The sequence below is a fragment of the Liolophura sinensis genome, chromosome 5 (assembly GCF_032854445.1).
Source record: "Liolophura sinensis isolate JHLJ2023 chromosome 5, CUHK_Ljap_v2, whole genome shotgun sequence".
NCBI lineage: Eukaryota > Metazoa > Mollusca > Polyplacophora > Chitonida > Chitonidae > Liolophura > Liolophura sinensis.
Genome location: NC_088299.1, coordinates 4105153 through 4127333, shown reverse-complemented (window position 1 = coordinate 4127333; position 22181 = coordinate 4105153). Strand labels below are relative to the sequence as shown.

General features: G+C 38.7%; 1 protein-coding gene across 1 annotated transcript; it reads right to left on the bottom strand.

The window, feature by feature from the left end:
- Window positions 1-609: 609 nt before the first annotated feature.
- LOC135465678 (ATP-binding cassette sub-family F member 3-like) lies at window positions 610-21277 on the bottom strand. The gene is made up of 19 exons (XM_064742984.1): window positions 21205-21277; window positions 18775-18919; window positions 18051-18171; window positions 17071-17171; window positions 16451-16573; window positions 15449-15553; window positions 14197-14358; window positions 13233-13385; window positions 12456-12512; window positions 10689-10711; window positions 10103-10158; window positions 8721-8921; window positions 7645-7721; window positions 7008-7052; window positions 6080-6209; window positions 5628-5808; window positions 4010-4142; window positions 3465-3552; window positions 610-2367 (listed from the first exon to the last, which is right to left on the bottom strand). The coding sequence occupies exons 1-19, from the start codon at window positions 21275-21277 to the stop codon at window positions 2212-2214; spliced, it is 2130 nt and encodes a 709-aa protein (XP_064599054.1). The 3' UTR covers window positions 610-2211.
- Between the last annotated feature and the right edge of the window lie 904 nt (window positions 21278-22181).

The following is a 22181-nucleotide window of genomic DNA, read 5'->3' as shown; positions in this document are numbered from 1 at the left end:
TTATTGTTACGAAGGCCTCACAAGTAGTGAAGACTGAAGTCCGAGGTTACTTTGACTTTCAGGTTTGGCAAAATTGTGTTCTGCCAAGGGTGGCCCCAGACCAACTTCAGAACGCGCTCCATTTACAAACCTGATGCAGTTGCAGTGTCACGGCGTTTAAGATAAACATTGTCTATCAAATACGTCTTCACGGCCTTAAGTTTGCAGACACTTATGTTCCATATCTTTTCGTCTGTCGATTTATCGTAAGCACAGTTATTCCCTAGTCCGAGATTCTTTGGTGATGCTCTATTCGAACGGCTGTACAAACAGCCTCGAAATATTTGACAAGGGCAGGTAACTGCGTCAGGTTTTTAAATGGTGCGCGTTCTGACGTTGGCTTGGGGCCATCCACGGCCGAACAAAATGTTCAAACGTCTGAGCAATCTCGGACTATGAAGTTTTAACGGTTTTAAACAACAATGAAATAAATAAAAATAAAAGTAAATTAACAAAGCATCGACAAACAATGCAGAGAAGAACGAACTCGTGAAAACAAATTAAAGGAGATGAATCATTTATTATATTGAATAAATAATTTTGAAATGCGATTTTCCCATACATCACCGTTACTTTTAGGTTTTAGACATTGGCCCAATGCTCAGTCTAAGGCCAAGAAACAAGACCAGAGGGTCAAGAACGCTGAAACCCGGGAACCAGACTTTCATGTACAGCTTGACAATTCTACCCTCAGCCCCCCACGACCCACTCCCGTCCCACCGCAAAACCATTTCGCGGCCCTCTTCCCTGCATTTTACCAACTACATGTATGGAGTTTTTCACGTTTGTACTGCATGTACGAAGTTTTCCGCGTTAGAATAGCATGATTAAATTACTGACAGTCACAAAGATGTCCAAATGTTCTAAAATTTAACCACCAACGCATTCAATACAAGTACTGATTTCACAGATACTAATTTTCTTTTTCAGCACACTTGGTTTTAACATCCAAGACCAATTTTCAAAGCCTTTTCTCAATCAAGCAAAAAATCAAAAACTTGTCACAGTGTTTAATTTTGGTACTGGAAAACAACACTGATGAGGTGGACGAAATTTTAATTTCTATGGCCCAAAAATAAGGTGTAAAATTATATTTCAAATTTTAGCTTTAATTTCACAAATGGTTCAGTATAAAAGCATGATACCAGAAGTTTCATCATTCAGTTGCATTACTGCTTGTTATGTGCTTTAATAACAAACTGTATTCCCTGTTGGAAAGTTGTCAGTAGTAATAGTGACCAATGGTGAAGAAGGTATCTGTGACATGCTTTAATTATCAGACATCAGGAAAATAATCTCAACATAATCCAGGATGATTATTTATTGGGTTTTCATTTCATCAACGTCCTCATCAATTTCTCTCCCTTCTCGTTTCTTGCAGAAATACTGGACCTTTTTGAAGAACAAAACTGAGATGTTTTTTTTAAAACTTTCATTCAAACCCGTCATGTTCAGAACGACAAAGGACCGATTTTTTGTTAGATTTTGAAGCAAAGGCTCAAAAGCAGAGATTTGCTAACAGCAGTTAAAGGAAATCCTGCAGGATTAACCAGTTAACAGTTGATTACAATGTTGAGAAATCTGCGAGAAATTTTCCAGGTTTTAAACAGAGAGAGTGAGAGACAGAGTGTCCTTACATTCACACTAAAATAACCATGATTGGTTTGTCCTAAAACCAACACCCAAAATATATCAAAGTCGCACATTTGATACCTCTGTACAGATAGTTTAGGAATCAACTCCCTTCACTCCACCAGCAGCCGATAGTCTCTTTTAACCCAACATACAACTGTGGGAAAGTTGATGTCTATGTTGTGTGGAAAAAATTCGACAGTCTCTTAAAACCCCACATAACAATGTACAACAGTTAATGTGTTCGCTATGTGGAGTTACTTCCCCTTGACGGTCTCCCCCAATGCAACATGAAACTGTGAGGAAAGTGGCTGTCTTCCCTGTGTGTAGTTATTTTCCTCTGTTAGTCTCCCACATAAAACTGTGGGGAAATTGCTGTACTGGTTATACAGACTTATTTCCTTTGAAAGTCTCCGACAATCACTCCGCATACAACTGTAGGAAAACTGCTGTATTTGTTCTATGGAGCCATTTCCCTTGACAGTCTGTGACAACCCCACATACAACTTTGGGAAAGCTTTCACTAGGACCAGCCAGTGGTTATCTAGACTGCAGTTCCAGTTCTTCTTCCACGCTCTTTTTGTACTCGTCAAATCCTCCCTCAAGGCTCCTGACGGTGCCGCCCCGCACCACCCACATCTCTGTACACACCATGCGGATCAGCCGCTCGTCGTGGGAAACAAGCACGACTCCACCCTGTAAAACAAACACCAGAAACATTTGCATTTATTTATCTGATACAAGTTTTACACTGTACTCAACAGTATTTCACTTGGATGACTGCAGCCAGTAGTATGGGTGGGAGGAAACCAGGCACAGTCCGGAGAAAACCCACGACATTCGTAGGTTGTTCACAGACTTTCCTACATATAAATGGGGAGGAAGCCAGCATAATCTGGACTTAAACTCACAGCAACCAAATACGTATTATATGTTTATACAGAAATATACGATGACTGTAAGGCTTAAAAGACGGAATCCTGAAAAGGCTAAACATAACTATGGAAATGTTTAACTGAATCCTAGAAAAAGCTAAACTGAACCAAGCTAAATGTAAACATAACCATGGAAATGCTTAACAGAACTTTGCTGAAAGCTAAACTGAAACATGTTACAGCTAACCAGAACCCTGGTAAAAACTAAACTGAAACATATTATAGCTAAACAGAGCCATGGTAAAACATAACTGAAATCAAGTTAAAGCTAGAATTCTTTTTGAAGCTGAACCCTAGTAAGGCAAAACTGAATTCCACTACAGCTAACCAGAACCCTAGTAAGGCAAAACTGAATTCCAGTACAGCTAACCAGAACCCTAGTAAGGCAAAACTGAATTCCACTACAGCTAACCAGAACCCTAGTAAAGCAAAACTGAATTCCACTACAGCTAACCAGAACCCTAGTAAGGCAAAACTGAATTCCAGTACAGCTAACCAGAACCCTAGTAAGGCTAAACTGAATTCCAGTACAGCTAACCAGAACCCTAGTAAGGCTAAACTGAATTCCAGTACAGCTAACCGGAACCCTAGTACGGCAAAACTGAATTCCAGTACAGCTAGCATCAAAATGCCTCCAGCAAATGTTAACACCAGGGCTGTTCTGTCATACTGGTAAACTCAATAGCATCAAAATGCCTCCAGCAAATACTGTCACCAGGGCTGTTCTGTCATACTGGTAAACTCAACAGCATCAAAATGCCTCCAGCAAATGTTGCCACCAGTGCTGTTCTGAGTCATACATGTAAATTCAACAGCATGCCTCCAGCACACCAGACACAGATTAATGTAACTACCCACCTGAAATTTCTCCAGAGCTTTGCCCAAAGCTTCAATTGTCTCCATATCCAGGTGATTAGTGGGTTCATCAAGAATGAGGAAGTTAGGCCTGAAAATCATCGCCAAAGTAACACTTAGGAAATTCACCATTCCTCTTTCTCTTCACACATTTCAAAAATTATTTCATTAAAAAGAAATCTTGCTTGAAACAAATATGATGGAATGTGTGTCCTTTTACTGGTCAACATCACACAGATTACGGTGACTATTAGTCATGCACACAAAACTGAACTTCTCTTGCTTTCAATTTCTAAACATCTTGTCTTTTATTACTTCAGCAAAGCAGAAATACACGAGGAATCAAGAACTCTGGAAGAACATTTCACAAAAGCATGAGGGATCAGAGACTCTGCAAGGACATTTCACAATAAATACACCAGGCACAAGAGTACATGACACTATTGCCTTTTGAAGCAGAAAACTTCTTAGTAAGATTGTTCCTTAATCCTAATCTAATGCAAACTATGATTCCCGTTCATTTTACAGGCAGAGTAGAGTTAACTCACATTGTCATGCTCATGGTTGCCAGGGCAACACGGCTCTTCTGGCCTCCTGACAAAGTCCCCACAGGACGTGTGGCTAACTCTCCCGTCACCCCGAAAGAGCCCAAGAATGACCGGTACACTTCCACAGGTTTACCTTGGAGAAAAACAGGAAATACAAAAACGGTAATTCAGAGGTTCATGAAACATGCAAACACCCAGAAGAGAGGCCATAAATGTAGGTCATATCTCCCGTCACCCCGAAAGAGCCCAAGAATGACCGGTACACTTCCACAGGTTTACCTTGGAGAAAAACAGGAAATACAAAAACGGTAATTCAGAGGTTCATGAAACATGCAAACACCCAGAAGAGAGGCCATAAATGTAGTTCTACAAAGAATGAATGAATGACTGATGGTGGCCACTTCAGCAGTATTGCAGCAATATTGTGGCGAGAAGATGCTTAAACCAGGGAACGGCAGTGATATAACGTATAAAAAATGAAGCTGAGAGCATCCATGATTCTTGAAATGAATCAATTCATCAAGCAAAGAATTTCCCTAGTTAAATTATTATGTGTTGAAACTTGCAGGTTTGCTATGAAACCATTCAAAATGCATGAGTATTACAGCTCAGCAAACAGTCTGAGTTGAAATCTTCCAAACACATTGTTCACCACATCAAGCAAAGCATGGTCTACATTTGATATATATTATACTGTATATGTTATACTTGATTGATAGTCGCTTCCTCAAATACCTTCCTCATAAGTGTAAAGGTGGAAGGATTTCACTACGTGGGTCACACAAGGATTCGAACTCAGGTCCAAAGTCCAGCCCTATACCAACTGAGCTAAAGGAAAATTCCCCCTAGCTACTGCTAGTATAAGCACTGGAAAACTGCTCCCGTTACAGTAAGAAGGCTATTTCCAAAGAAAGCCCATGACTTTCAAGTCCCAAAAGAAGTACATCAGCCATGTAGCCACAGTAATAGTTTAAATTCAAAGACAGGACCATGCCCTACTAATTTTGTTAAAGTGAAGTCCTTACAACAATTGTATGACAGATTTATTGCATTTAGTTGATTGGTGTTTTACGCTATACTCAAAAATAGTTCACTTTTATGACAATGACCAGCATAATGGTGAGAGGAAACCGGCCTCTCACAAGGCAATTCACAAGCCCAAATAAATACCAAGGCTGAACTAGGCTCTTCTTATGAAAGAAGACAACTCTGTGATTAGCTTGTTGTATGATGTCAAGTGATGCACAACATGCCTTCAAATGACTAGGGTCACATGATCTGTAAATTACTTTCTATTGGCTGTGGAATGTACATACTAAGAAAATTAATTTGCTCCCCCCTCCCCCACCAGAAATAATTGACTCAACAGAGGAATGCTTGATAATTTTCATATTCTTTCTGAAAAGCAAACCAAGATTGGCATGGCCTAACCCAATACCTGGATTCTGTCTTTCCCAATTTTTTACCCAAAATGCTTTTTGTCAGCACAAATAAGCCAAAAATGACTAAAATTAGGCCATTCAGCCTGACAACGTGCACTCTTGAATTTAAAATGGTACCTTCCCTTCAACACCTGGATTGGGGCCTTGTCTGACTAATTAATTATGTCTACGTGTACCTGGAAATCGTGTTGCGAGAAGCTCCACTGATGAGGCACCCATGTCGAGCTGGTCGACATGATGCTGACTGAAGTAGCCAATCCGCAGGCTTCTGTGAACATGTCGAATCCCTCGCACAGGGTCCAAACTCCCCAGCAGAAGTTTTAATAACGTTGTTTTACCTGCACCATTCTCACCCACCTAGAGAACAGAAAAGGTCAAAGATTTTAGGTATTTATTAACGACCTTCCTGTAGATAAGTGAAAATTCACATCTGCATATTCCTTTCCACTGCTAAATGACGCTGACCATGCAAGGGAGATAAATGATTAATGCTCTGGATTTGTCGCTATGCACATATGTTATAATGAAAACCACTCTGTAACACCTTTGTAAAATTTCTTCTCAGCTTGGCAGGTCCAAAAGAAAAAAACAACTGCAAATATTTCAACAAATAAATACATGTACATACTATACAGATTCTCGATCCCATGTTGGCGTTGACACAGATGTTTGAGAATATGACATGGTCTTTGTTATAATAGAACTCCACCTCATCCAGCTGTAGTATAGGGGGAGACAACTTATCACAATCCTGAAACCTGAAAGACAATACATACATAAGGACTCTGGGCAGAGATATCTTTATATAAGACATGTATAAAGATATCATAACCTACACGTACCTGAATATTTTGGCACTTAACACAGCAACAAATAAAAAAAATAAATAAATTCATGTTTTTTGTCAATAACATTTTGATATGAACAAGAATGCAAAAACATCATTAGAATTTGGAAAAAAATGTCAGACAGCTCACTGTGGACATAGTGGCAAGTCGCTATTTTTTGTGCACATTCTGAAGTTAAACTGATGAAAATTAAACAATTTTTTGACAATTAGAAAAGACATATCAAGCCTGTGGGTTTTCCTCTCCTTTTATAAATGGCCTTTAAAATCTGCCCTTTCATATGCTAAAAGAGTATGTGTTAAACACAATCACACTGTGCCAATTCTGAATAAATTTAGTCATTCTTTAAAAGATTTTCTTGATTTGACGGCATAACTGGCCTGATTGTCTTAAATTGGAATTCCCGCACTTCACACACATTTGCCCACTTGTATAAAACCTTCTTAAGACTTTGATTATGACCACATTTATCTCCATTTTAACAAGGGTTTGACTGTAATAGGTTCTAAGAAAGTTTCAAACTAACTGTTTTCCTGAAACACACAATAAAAAATATAGGTTCACATTTGTAAAGGGTTTAACTCTCCAGCAGAACTTTTCTCATTACCGTAAACCTTGAAATTCAGGGATTTACATACATTTTTACATGTGTAATGAATACACATCATAGTCACCATTATTTCTGTCAAGAAATAAAACAAGACTTACTTTAATATCACTTCACTTTCTTTTTCTACAGGTTTCAATTCTGGTCTGGAAGAAGAATACAAAACTGTCAATACTTTTCAATACTGGTAGAAATGTACTCACAGATCATATTCCTCAGAAATACACATAACTATTAACCAAACCACAGTCGTTCAGCTGACCCCGGATATATCAATAGTACCATAACTTTCTTCAAGATCCAGTTTTGGTTTAATTTATTTATTTGATTGGTGTTTTATGCTGTACTCAAGAATATTTCACTTATACGACGGCGGTCAGCATTATGGTGGGTGGAAACCAGGCAGAGCCCGGGGAAAACCCACGACCATCCGCAGGTTGCTGGTAGACCTTCCCACTTACGGCAGGAGAGGAAGCCAGCATGAGCTGGACTTGAACTCACAGCGACCCCATTGGTGAGAGACTCCTGGGTCATTATGCAACGCTAGCGCGCCAACCAACTGAGCCACGGAGGGCCCCAGTTTTGGTTTAAGATGAAGGGATTTATCTGTACTAGCTAAAGCATGAGTAATGTTGAGGTTGAGTGTACACACAAAACACATTATAGCTGAATGCTCTTCAGTTTTTTCAGTAAAAAACATAAAATCAAGAGATTCATTTGATGTATGTGGATACTTACAATTTTTCCAGCAACTTTAACTTGCTTTGAACTTGTGAGGCTCTGTTGGCATTGTACCTAAACCTATCGATGAAAACCTGAAATAGACCAGAGACAGAAATGATTGACAGAATGACTGGCCACATGTCAATTGAGGTATTTTGTTTGGCGTTTGACACAATACTTAAGAAATTTTCATTTATATGGTTGGTGGGAAACACGAATGCCAGGAGTAAGCCACAAGCCTTTGATAAACAACTGACAAACTTTGCCATGTTAAACAAATATTTTCGCCCTCAGGGCAAACTCAATACGCATGTGATCTCCAAGGTATATGTATATGATGTTAGACCACATGAGTGACAGTAAAAGCACTGTTAACAATATATGGCACCAAAATCACTGAGAACACGGGTGGGGGATACTGATGATCCAGTGTCAAGGGCCTGAATTTCGCAAGTAGTTTATTTTTCATATTCCTTCACAGCATTGCTAAATATGGCCCATTTCAAATGTTAAGGTAATCTCATGAAAAAAAAAAATCATTCCCAGGCTTTCTGTTGTTGAAATATCACAACCTTTAGTGCCGTCTCTCCTTCAATGAAATCAAAGCCATTTTTCAAGCTTTGCTCAAACATCATTAGAGTCTTTTTAGAGAAAGATTCTTTAGCCACTGATGGAGATGCAACTGCAAACTTAAAAGGAAAGGGAGCTACTATTGGCTGGAAGCTTAGCATTGTATCCAATCAGTGTTCAGAACTCATACTGTGAAGACATAATGTATCAAAAGACAGAAGAGCAACAGGCAGTAACGTATATGTCATTGTTGTAAAACGTCACATATCAATTACGGATGTCCAGAGCCAATGAAGAGCCTTTCAACCATATTTTAAGTTGGGAATTTACAATATTTTCAATACCGACACATGAGAATCAAGTTAGATTCTCGTAAATAGAGAGTGGCACGAACTTTTAAGGGAAATCAATTCGCCCTGTGTCCAAGACTGAGATTAACCCAACAGTTCATGTCCTAGTGATTGTAGACAGACATTTTTACCACTTGGCTGTGACCGGCTTCCAATATTTCCAACACTTACCTGTATATGATCTCTGTACTGTTTCTGAGCCTCAAACTCTCTCTGCTGGTTTTTCAGCTTCTCATCTCGGGTTTTGTGAAAGACTTCATAGTTGCCCCTGTACGTGTCAATCCTCTGTGAGTGTATGTGCAGAATATCTGTGGCCACTGCGTCCAGGAACGAACGGTCATGGGAAACAACCAGGATTGTTGTGGGCCATGTCTGGTGAAAAAAAAAACAAAATTCTATTTCGTGATATTTTGTAGTTTTGGATATTTCACTCATACAATGGTTGTCAGGTTATGGGTGGAGAAAACTGGCAGAGCAGAGGGAGAAATGCTGAACCTAACTAGCCAGGTACCTGACAAGTCATCTATTTTCAAAGCTGCAACAGCTGGATTTGAACCTGGGACCTTACGATGCACTTTACCAGTCCATTCTTGTATTGTATAACTCTCTGCCTCAATAATATGATGTAGTTAAAAAACAAGATATGAATGTGGATTTCAAACTTTAGCTAAAGCTTGTGTTATTTTACATGGCTTGAATAACATTCGCAGGTTAATCATATGATTTTAGAGGAGTTCATTATCGCAACAAAAATTATTTACTGATTCCTGATTTAAACATGCTCTTGCCCTGATATGACTGCCATATTGCCAAACTGGTTATAAGCCATAGTCATTCCTTCATTCATTTATTAAAAATGCACTTGACCAAGATGTTACGGATATAGATTGTATTTCCTTGTTCGGTGCTTAACAGGAGGTACATGTAGTCTTAGTACTGGTCTGTTTGCTGTCAGTACAATGTCACTGAATGAAGTCATTTTCAGCATGGCATTTTCATGAAGCAGCACATTAACATTGAATGATCTACATATACTTCTGGCGGCCATATTGGAGTACTGTGGCCATGCTAATGTTAATACGGCTGACTGACTACTGTTCTATCAGGGTGTTGATGTTGTGTAACTCCTCTATGCTGGGGAATGGGTGTCTTGTCTCCCACAATTCTCAGCCCACATCAGCACTTGCTATACCCAGAATGTTTAAATACGCCCCCCCCCCCCCCCCAAAAAAAATGTTAATACTTCTTATACTGAATGCTACTTATTAAAGCAAAAAGCCAGAAATGTAATGTACTCTACAGTAATTCTTCAACCTTTTCATATGTTTGCAAGGTTCAAGCATACTTTGAAGGCATTATTCTGTGCACAGTGACAAAATTATACTTTTTGTGAGGCCCTGAAATTGGTCATTCCAACCACTGTGTTTTTGTCTCCAAACTCAAATAAAAAATGCGCATAAATTGCACTGAAAGTTCCTCTATCATATGCGAAAAGGTTGACGAATTAGGGTATATTTATTTTTACGTATTTTCTACGAGGGACATAAACTGACCTGTAAATAATTCTCCAGCCAGATAATGGCCTTCATGTCCAACATGTTTGTAGGTTCTGGAAAAAAAAAAAAAATCCCAAGTAAAATCCCATTCAGATTTTGTATTAATGTTCATGACTATCATAAACAATTTGCCTTTATACTTCACAAACTTCTTTTTAAGCCAACTTCTCAGTTCTGTCGGTGTAGCTAAATCGAATCAGGAGTGACCGGATAGCCGGGTACGAACTATCACGATGATGTATTGAAACATTTTGATCTGACTGATTGGTGTTTTACGCCGTACTCAGGAATATTTCACTTATACAACGGCGACCAGCATTATGGTGGGAGGAAACCAGACAGAGCCCGGGGAAAACACATGACCATCCACAGGTTGCAGACAGACCTTCCCACGTACAGCAGGAGAGGAAGCCAGCATGGTGGACTTGAACTCACAGCGGCTGCATGTGAAACATTTTGACACTAATTGCATGCATCATCATCATGTTATTTAAAATGAAATATTAAGAATCTCATCAGTTTGAAAAAAAATTAATGTGCAATAAACTGTTCAGTAAATCTGTAAGAATAAGAAGTAACTTACCATCTAACAAGAGCAAATCAGGTCTGAAATGAAGCATACAAGACTTGAGAACACAGCAAATATGATTTATTTATTTTTGACTGAGGATTAATACCATTCTCAAGAATAGGCGAGTTCGAGTTCAAACTCTTTCATCAGTAAATGTTAAAACAAGAGAGTGAGTGCTTTGGATTTAACGCCGTTAGGGTTTAATAATTTAAACACATGACGATGAAGGGACCCTTAGAGTGCATGTAATGTGTCTCCTTGTTGAAGGATGGATTTCCGCCTCTCTTTTTCCTACTTAGACTTACGGAAGCTGACCCACCCAAGCCATTATATTGATACGTGTCAAACATTCGTTGCACTTCCCCTTAATGCTGGACGCCAAGCCAAGCCAGGAAGCTCCAACTGCCTCTTTTAAAGCCTTAGGTGTGACTCGACCCAGGATTGAACCTGGATCTCAAGCCCCCGAAACAGACGCTAACCAACTGAGCCATGTCAAAACAGTCCTATTGTATCACATACACATACATTGTGAAAAATTTCATGCCAGTCTTGTTGACAATAATTTACGGATTATTTTTCTTATTGGGTTCTGGAGGCATAAATGGTACATCTTTCCTTCAGGCACATTCAGAAAAGTTTCAGAAGCGTTCAGCTTCTCAATTTTCTCCTTTATTCATCTTGCTTTCATATCATATTATTATATTTACATGTGTGATTCACAAGTGAATGCTGCCATGTGGGAATTTTCATGCTGCCTCATTTGCATGTTATCTCGTTGGGCGGACAGTTTAGCCCAGTGATGCACTTCCCCTTATAATTCTCTTAATTGACATTTTTCGGAAAACACAAGCCCAGGAGGTTTAGTCTGGACACGAACCCATTTTTGGTATTTAGCTGTGCCAACTCAAAAATGTTGAATTTCTCTCAGTGGTATATCCCTTTAAAACTGACAAGAAACAGCTAAAATGTAAGTCACATTGTTAGAAGGCCAGAAAAATTCAGAAAAGTTTCCTGTGAACATACGGGGTTGAGGAACCAAAACATCTGGCCTTGGTATTTATTTATTTATTTGATTGGCTTCCTCTCCAGCTGTAAGTGGGAAGGTCCACCAGCAATCTGCGGATGGTCGTGGGTTAAATTCATTTCTTTATTTGATTGGTGTTTTACGCCACACTCAAGAATATTTCACTTATACGACGGCGGCCAGCATTATGGTGGGAGGAAACCGGGCAGAGCCCGGGGGAAACCCACGACCATCCGCAGATTGCTGAAAGACCTTCCTACTTATTAGCCAGCTGGGCTTGAACTCACAGCGACTGCATTGGTGAGAGACTCCTGGGTCATTACGCTGCACTAACGCACTAACCATCTGAGTTACGGAGGCCCCCACTTTGGTATTTAATCAATACCTCAACACTGAGGCTTAAAACACAATTATTTCTTTGAAGAGTGTTCAATGTCCTGCTTAAGAATTTTTCTCTCACACGACAGTGGTCAAGTTAATGTGATCAGGAAACGGAGTTCTTGGGATAAGCCACCGATCTGAACCAGGCACCTGACAAATCTTGGAAATTTACAGCCGCATCAAAAACACAAAGACCTGCATTTCTACACACGACCTCATTGGTAACAAACTAATGGCCAATGAATAAATGAATCTTCATCAAAATGAAATGAAATTATTTATTAAAACTGAGTACCTTCTTTCACTGTATTTCTTGATAACTGCACACACACACACACACAATTGAGACATAGTTATCTTTTTTCTTGACTTACTTTGTGAAAAGTGCTCGAGCTAGTGCCAGTCTCATTCTCCAGCCTCCAGAAAACTCTCTTTGGAAAGAAAAGAAAGAAAACAATCACTCAGATTGCCTTTAATTATTAATTCATTTGCTCAGAGTTCTACATTCTGAAGGCACATGTATGTTTCATTTCCTACAGTATGCATACTCAATGGAATGTAGGACAGTTTTAGATCTAAGAGCAATATTTTCTCAAGTTGTGTAAAATGTCATTTCACCTTAAATGCTTGTAATGTATCAACCAAAGTCACTGAATGCGTAATCTGTCTTCCTCACACACAAAACTGACTTTATTTATGTATGCTATTCCACATACTTTTATGTCGTACTCAAGAATATTTCACTTATATGACTGCAGCCAGCATTATGGTGGGAGGAAACCAGGCAGAGCTCGAGGGAAACCCACAATCATCCGCAGGTTGCTGGCAGAAACTTCAAAATAGTTTACTGCTCTAAAAATTGATGCTTACCTTTAACAGAAATTTTATTTTAATACCTAGAGTTGTCCTAGGCTTATATGACTGATAATTATCCCTAAAGTTTGAAAATTCTCTCAGGAATTATACCATGGGTTAAAACAAAGTCTGACCTGAGTCTTAAGGCTACTTCGTGATTCGCAGGCCTGAAAATTTCAACAAAATAAAGCACAACTGGGACTGACTATTAAAGAAAGACAAAACATCACAAAGCTTTTTCATAAATTTGTAAATTAACTATAGATGTATTACAAATTCCCAGATCTCTCCCTTACTTGGTCATTTTCTGCTGCATTTCTGTAGTAAATCCCAGGCCACAGAGAATGACTGCTGCCTTAGCCGGGGCTTTGTCTGCTTCCATGGCCTCCAGTTCATGGTAAATCTCGTTCAGACGACCAGATATGGCAGCGTCAGCCTTTCCTGCTTCACTGAAAAGGAAAACATATTTCATAAATTCAATATGTGAAATAGAATTTTATGGAGATTATTTTTATATTTTGAATCTGTTAATTTATTGATTCATTTAAGAATTTATTGATTTATTTAAGAGCGAGTGAGTGAGTGCTTGGGGTTTAACATCGTGCTCAACAATTTTTCAGTCATATGACGACGAAGGAATCCTTAGGGTGTATGGAATGTACCTCCTTGTTGCAGGACGGATTTCCACTGCTCTTTTATCTAGTGCTGCTTCACCGAGACGACTTACCAAAGGTAAGGAAGCCGCCCCACCCAAGCCATTATACCGATACAGGTCAACCAGTCGTTGCACTATCCCCTTCATGCTGAACGCCAAGCTAGGAAGTTACAACTTCCTCTTTTGCAGTCTTACGTGTGACTCGACCCAGGACTGATTCTGGTTCTACCGCTCCCGAAGCGGATCCTCTACCAACTGTGCAATCAGGGCCGTTGATTTATTTAAGAATTCATTTGATTGGCATTTTATGCAGTACTCTGTGGTTTATGACACACATCCTAATTTGCATACACACGACTCACTTAAAGGTCAGATGATCAGTTTCAGACATTCAAGGAATGAAAAGAACAACACTAGTTTTTCACAAGACAAAAGCTCTGCTTTGATCAATACATGGATGATATGACTGTCGCTTTTGTATTATGAATATTTATCAAAATTATGTGTGACATTGGTGAAGTGATCTGATTGGTGAGAGACTTCTGGGTTATTGCGCTGTGCTAGCATGCTAAGTCATGGAGACCCCAGTGGAATTCAGTACTTGCCTTGATTTTGCCAGCTGAGCATTTATCTGTTTCTCCTCCTGGAGAAGGCTGTGGCGTTTCTCGTCACACTCCAGTACGCTGTCCAGCGCCAATGTGTCATCCCCTACCACTTCCTGCTCCACGTGCAAGATGGAGATGTGAGATGGGATCTTCAACTGTCGGCTGTAAAAGAATGAAATCCTTACAGGGCTTGCTTCTTTATGTCATGTTAAACTCACTAATGCCAATCTTCAACCTATTCAAGCACTTAAGCACATTTCTCAGTTGAAATTAAGCATACAACTATTATCAAAATGATGCTAAAATGATTTGTTCATGTCCCTATGAAAGATCTGAGCTTCATAAAGCTGAGCAAATTAGTTTTCTACACTTTGTAGTTCTCTCAGAATGTACAAAAATATTCGTTGAAAAGGCGGTCGAAAAGGCCGAAGAACTAGAGTATACCTTTATTTTGGCACATCTTCATTATGATATTCATGTTAATTAATAATTACAAGAAAACAACAGCAAAAAAAAATTTAGAAGAAGGGATACAGTCAAGTCAAAATTAAAATAGGCCGAAAATGGGGGACAAAATAACTAGAAGATGGAAATGAATATATAACATTTTTATGAACAGACTCAAGCGTTTCTGTATTTCACCTACACTTCAGTAGCCGATATGTAAAATTTATTTTCAGAGGCACGAAGCCTTTTAAAATGACATTTTGATGCCACTACGTTCTTCTGTTAAGACATTAATCAAAATACACAAGAGACTTATATTGTGGCCCTATAATATGGATGAATCAAACAGATTCCACCAAAATGTGTCACATGAAAAAAGCCTTAACTTTATGCGAAACACTGTATACCCCGTTCACTCAGTCAAAATTTAATCCAATTCAAAGCCAGTTGTGGAAATGACAAATCTACAAATCTAGACGTTTAATTTCCCTGTTTAAGGCCAGGTTTGAACCACTAGCTACCTCCTGTGTCCTAGAGATTGAAAGACCATGAGTCCATAGCCTCCTCCCTAATCAAAGCATTCAGTTTTACTTTTACATCAGTCTTTCATACTACATGTACAAACCAAAAGTTTTTTGACCAGATATGAATGTTGATAATTAACATATAAGAAGTCCACATTAAAAATTTTAAGTACATTGTATAAATACTGCATCAAAATGGACTTCATCCATTTCTGAGAGGCATTTTAGCTGTAAGCCTTTTCAAGACCTCAAAAATATGTTAGTTTTGGCTGTAGACTTACCTGGATATCATTTTTAACAGAGTTGTTTTTCCCAGCCCATTTCTCCCAACAAATCCGTAGCGTCGACCAAATATGAGATGAACGTCTGCTCCTGTGATTAATGTTCTATGAGGGAATGAGAGACAGAAAACAATACAGTTTGTAAATTAAATACAGTGACTTATGTCAGAAGTTATCAGTTCACCTGTTAACTCGTAGAAACAATACTGTAAATGAGTACAAGTTAAAAAAAAAACAAAACAAAAAGGATTTTTTGGAGTCAAATAAATGTTATGAAATATTACTGAAACTTAAATTTGTATTTTATCACTGTGATATCATTCTTGACACGACCTTCGAAACTTCAAATCACCTTTCAAAGATCAACGAAACTCTGAAATCAGGTAAAATGTGTAACTTAACCAAGTGATAAATTTTAGGTAATTTTATACTGCATAGCATAAACATATCTTTATAGGGACACAAAATCGAGCGAGTGAGTGAGTGCTAGGGGTTTACATCGTACTTAACAATTTTTCAGTCATTTGATGACAAGCATGTAATGTGCCTCCTTGTTGCAGGTTGGATTTCCATCCCTCTTTTCTCTAGTGCTGCTTCACTGAGATGACTTACGGAAGGCAAGTAAGCCGACGCGACTGAGCCATTCTACTGATACAGGTCAACCAGTCGTTGCACTCTTCCCTTAATGCTGAACGCCAAACGACACATTTTAAGGTCTTAGGTCAAGGTGTGACCTGACCCAGGAACTACTGCCTTCTGAAGCAGATGTTTTATCAGCTGTGCTATCGGGGCCAGTCGATACAGTATCGAAGCTGATTGGCTGAAAGTGGAGACAGGATTTCCTTGGTTAAATCATACAGCCCTGGTCATGCTTGAATGATCTGCCATACTTAAAAATCAGTTTGGGCTAGGTATAGCCTCTACATGCTATCCCTCACACCAGCCAATCAGAATCGATTCTTAGTCCCTTTATGGGAATTTTTTGAAATGATACACTATTACCTGTTACCAAAGGAAACATCAAACTGTTCAATGCGAATATCACATGATCTGTTGTTTCCTGATGCGTCCAGACGCTCATCTTTACGATTGATTTGTTGACTTGCTGTGGCAACATCTGACATACTGTCAACATGAAAACAAATCTTCAATTATAACATCTGACATACTGTCAACATGAAAACAAATTATTGTCAATATCGAATCTGAATGAATGCTCACAAAAGAAGATTTTCTTTCTCGCAGTTCAGTAACTCTCCATCATCTAAATGAATTCTTTCATTTACAGTTTACACAGTGATCTATTCTAATCAAATTTACATGTAACCATGGTAGAGTAGTACATGTATGACACTTTTGAGAAAAAAAACAAGACTAAGAAAATACTAGAAACATTGCAGAATTTTCAAGCATGTTCTAAAACTTTATAAAAATAAAAAAAATAAAAATCACACTATCTTTCTTACAAGAGCTTAGTGGCGGCTAGGGAATATAAAGGACAACAGCCTAGAGCAGAAAACAAGTGAAATACATCCTCTTGTAAGTTTACCTCAGTTAGGGTTTCATTCTGTTTATGTAAATGAAATACTTATATAAATACATGTACAAGAATTTCTCCGCACCTTGGAGCTTCTGGTCTAGATGAAATCTCTGGCTGAGACCTTTTCTCTAGTTTCTTCTGGATCTTAGCTTCTGCTTTGTCAAGTTTTCTCTGGTCAACTTGCTGAAATTATATTGAGCACTTTAAAAAAAAAAAACAAAACAAAAAAACAAAAAAAATCCAGACACACACAAAATTTAAACAAAGCTCGGAAAGAAAAAAAAAAACAAAACACACACAAAGAAAATCAAAAGCTAAAACATGATAATGATGGCCTTATGAGATACGAAACTGATCTAAAAAATTCTGATGGTAATGATGTCCTATAGATCAATCAGGTATAAATTTAAGTTATGGAAACTTGAAAAAAAAGAAATTCGAAATTTTTCACCAGCTGATCAGCTGGCTGTATAGACCGTAATACAGATCTTTTCCAAAAACCATATGAAAATATGCGATTCGCTGTAAACCCTATAAACTTTCAGGTAGATTTTTCATCGACTTAGAGAACCATGTTTATTAATTGGTCACAGGTTAAAAATTCAATGAAATTATAGGGCATAACTGAACATAATACCCTGAGGCAATCTTATATCTTTTTTCTTTGGATGATGTTTAACATACTATCATAATTCAGACATCTTAACTTCAGCAAAACAGTGTATGATCTTCACCTTAGTGGCACATTAGTACAGTCTGATATTTTTGAGCAAACGATTCATTTATTTATTTGATTTTTTTACACCGCACTCAGGAATATTTTGACAGCGGCCAGCATTATGGTGGGTGGAAACCGGGCACATCCCGGCGGGGAACCCACGACCATCCGCAGGTTGCTGACAGAACATCCCACTCACGGCCGGAGAGGAAGCCAGCATAAGTTGGACTTTAACTCACAGCGACCGCATTGGTGAGAGGCTCCTGGGTCATTACAATACCCTGGCGCGCTAACCAACTTAGCCCTGAGAAAATGAGTCATGAGCAAGGCATTGATTTTCTTACTGTGACATTTTCTTTCTTAGCTATCCATATAGAGCCTCCTTCTTCTTTCTCCTCCACTGCTTGACCTAAAAACACTGGAGCATCTAGTCGTCTGTGATCACCATTTGATTTCTCTAAAGATCTGCAAAAATTCAAACAATGCAACAGTATTTTGTCTCCTATGTACATTTGAATTTATCTGTCAAGGTCCACATTCAAAATAATTTTTTCTGAGTTCCTGTATTAGAGCTTCGTATCTTAAGGTGATGTAAAGAGGGGAAACTTACAGCCATCTGAAGATTGCTGGCAGACTTTCCCACAAATGACTGGAGAGGAAGCTAGCAATGAGCTGGACTTAAACTCATTGACAGAGAGTGACTGCATTGCTCAGAGGCTTCTGAGTCAGTGCTCCCTATTTTGAAGCCCTATTTTGGATCCCCCTATTGGATGTACTGAAGATTCGTTATCACCACTGGTTTGGATATCCAAATCAGCCATACCATAATCCTATATATAACAAATGGGGTTGAAAATTGGCCTTGATTTATTTATTTATTTATTTATTTGACTGGTATTTTAAATTTAAAAGTGTCATTTAAATTTATGCTCAAAGGCCCAGGTGGATTTTACATGAAATGTTTAAGTGTACTAATTACCTTTTTGTTTCACTCTTTTTAAAATACATTTGCTATAAATGTGCATGTACATTTTATACATACATTTTATACTACATAAAGTGCCTTACCCTTTCATCATGTTATAAAGTCGGGAGCAGATTTTCTGTATATCTTGTTCTGTCTTGGTCTCGTCCACTTGCTGCAAAATCCCCCCAATAGCGTCGTGGAGGTCATCGGCTGTGTCAATCTCATCTGAGCCATCTTCCAATATGCCTGAAAACATCACAAAATGTGCATTGATCAGAGCTGCAGGTACGTACAGATTAGTATGAAAAAACAGACCCACCATATAGTACTGCATTTAACTAATCTCAAGACTGTATTCAGCTTGATTCTAACCAGTACTTCATGTTCTCTTTCAAACTTACCCCTCTGAATCTCTTCGACAGGCATGAGACTACAACGTCACTTGATTATAATCCCAACTACCACACAGATATGTGTACGTTTATTTATTTGACTGGTGTTTTACGCCAAACTCAAGAACATTTCACTTATATGATGGCAGCCGACTTTGTGGTGGGAGGAAGCAAACAGATATGATGTATATACTGTGAATGGTTGCGGAATGTACCTCTCTGCATAGATCAGCACAAAGTGCTGGTAGAGTTACGGGGAATAACTGCTTCTAATGTGTCACACCGATGGTAAGCAAAAATTACCGCATCTTCACACACGCATTAAGTCTTCCCTAGCATAAATCGATGTCAACCGAGTGGCCCCCATAATCAACCAACCTGTTCAAAGCCACACCGAACCAATAACGATCCATGACAACTGCACAAATTCACAAAATAAATACATTTTCACACGCTATACCCACTGTAGCGGTAAGTGAACGAGGTGAAAGCTATTAGCGCCCCTTGAGGACTGGGGGAGTGAACCAGCCAAATGGACGACTAGACTTGCCTTGTGTTACTATAATGATTGCCTTATTACCATAAGTATTATCTCCCATTAACAACCTTATTTTTTTCAGTCCTCTATCGATCATGTGACTTGTATGTGTGACTATCAGAACGATATGGCGGTCACAGTGGGTGTGGTATTTCTTTTGTGAATTTGCGAGGTTGTCATGGATCACTTTTGGCTAAAAAAAACTCTTAACAGGTTTGTTGATTATCAGGACCACCCACATTGATTTATGGTAGTGAAGATTTAATGTGCGTGTGAAGATGTGGTAAATGTGGCGTACCACTGATCTGACACATTAGCAGCAGTTATTCCCCGTAATTCTCCCAATGCTTTGTGCTGCATGACACAGAGAGTTACACTCTGCAACTAATAATACAAATAAAGTGTGAAAGGTGTAAACAGTACCCCACAAAGCATTTGCTCCTCAGAAAAATTATATTGCAATGACAATTTGGTAGAAAATGAACTGAATGCATATACTGTATCAGATTCAAAAGTACCTTAACAGCATAACATGTTTACGGAAGTGGGGGAGTTCAAAACGGCAGCTGTGTCAGTATCTGATGATTGTGCCAATATTTGACTCTGTGTTATCTGACATCCATGTCGATGTGATATAACGGTAGGATGTATATTTGTGACAAAAATCTGGTCAAAATTAAAACCCAACAGACTGCATATGTAGAACGGCGCACTGCAAGAAGAGCCTTTTTTGAAGTAAAGAACTTTTTGAGGAAGTGGTTACGCGTTTCGAAAATTATTTTACTTTCCAGTGCCGTGATTGGGCATGTATGGCATTATCCAGGAGTGGTTTCAGATTAAATGGTAAATGGTAAAAAAAAGATCACCAACAACAGTTGTTGCAGCATGTTAAACAAGATGATTCTATTCTGAATAACACTACCGATGTTTCATGAGAGAAACAAACCATATATTAGATAACCAGCGACAACAAAGAAAAAGATCACATGGCCAGGTACAGGTAAAGCCTTTGGCACCTGGCCTCAGACGCAGGTGGGGCTAGGTGGGATAAGCGTATAACAGATCATCAAATATCGCCACAATTCATGTTTATCTGCAGAGCATAGGAAATGAGGAAATGTCACTTTCTTCTTTTGTTGAGAGATTCTTTTGTTTTTTGGTAGGTATGTGGAAATGCAATGTCAATCTACGATAATTAGGTATCATTAAGCGACAAAGAAAAAAAAACAAACAAAAAAATAGAAAAGGCGATTATTGCACACACACAGTGAAAGCAGTTTCGTTTCTTTGAATAGTTGACGATGTCATTTGTAATCCGTGAAGTGCTTTTCTCTGTATCTGTTACTAGTACGATGTATAATTATATCTGTCGGATTAAAGTGTGACCATTTTTATACCAGAATAATGAAGTCAACCCACTTTCTTCCATAAAATTCCTCACTATGAATCAATAAATTTACCGCCATTTACCGGCACGTAATCCAATAATGACCAAGTGAAAATGGCCTAAACCGTTCGAAGATTACACAAACAAGTAGTTCGGTGGTCTGTTTTGTATTCCTACAGCATGTACGAGTTATCAGGGAATATAACAACCTTACCATTAACATAAGAATACAGATCTGGGTCCAAATTAGGAAAGGAGTTCTGCAACACTTCACCGAAGGCTGCCATCTTTAGATCGCTGACGATTGCATGTCACATCCGCTGTTCACCACGTGTACCAAATCCCTTCGACGATAGGAACGGATGTCGGCGTCTGCAACGCCTAGGATGAATATAAATCTAAAACCTGCATCAGACTCGAAAACGGCTTTTGCCGGCTGAACTTTGCATTCGTTTGTACAGCTGTAATATCTCACATATTACCGAGTGTCAGATAGAAAGAAACACTCTGTTCAGGCGCAAGTGACATGGTTCAAAGGGGGGAAAGAAGAAATTAACTTTATACATGGTTCTAATTTTCTAGTAGTGTGAAGAAATCGGGATGGGGGAGGGGGATGAGGGATGCGGGTGGGGGATTAGTTAACACATAAATTACGGTACGCAACAAATTCTCACTTTGTCAATAGATAAAATTCAAGAAATCGGATAACCACGTTTTACTTTGTTTAACAATGCTCAGTAGCCTCTGGCAGGAATATATTTCATATGGCTCTGAAAGAAAAGAACCGTGCGGTAAACGTAAAAATGAAGTTTTCCCAACCTGAGAATACACATTAGTCTCCTCTGTGACGCTATGATCACATCCCATCTCAAGCTGAGAACGCACATTGCTCTTCTCCGTGACGCTAAAATAAGGCCCTAATCTAAGTTGAGAATACACATTGGTCTTCACCGTGACGCTATAATCCCATCCCATTCCAAGCTGAGAATGCACATTGGTCTCCTTTCAACTATTATACAACTATAATAGCATCTCGTTCAAAGCTGAGAATACACAGAGTTCTGCTCTTTGACGCTGTAATAACATCACATCCCAAGCTGAAAATACACATTGGTTTCCTCCGTGACGCTGTAACAACATCCCATCTCAAGCTGAAAATACACACTGGTTTCCTCCGTGACGCTATGATAA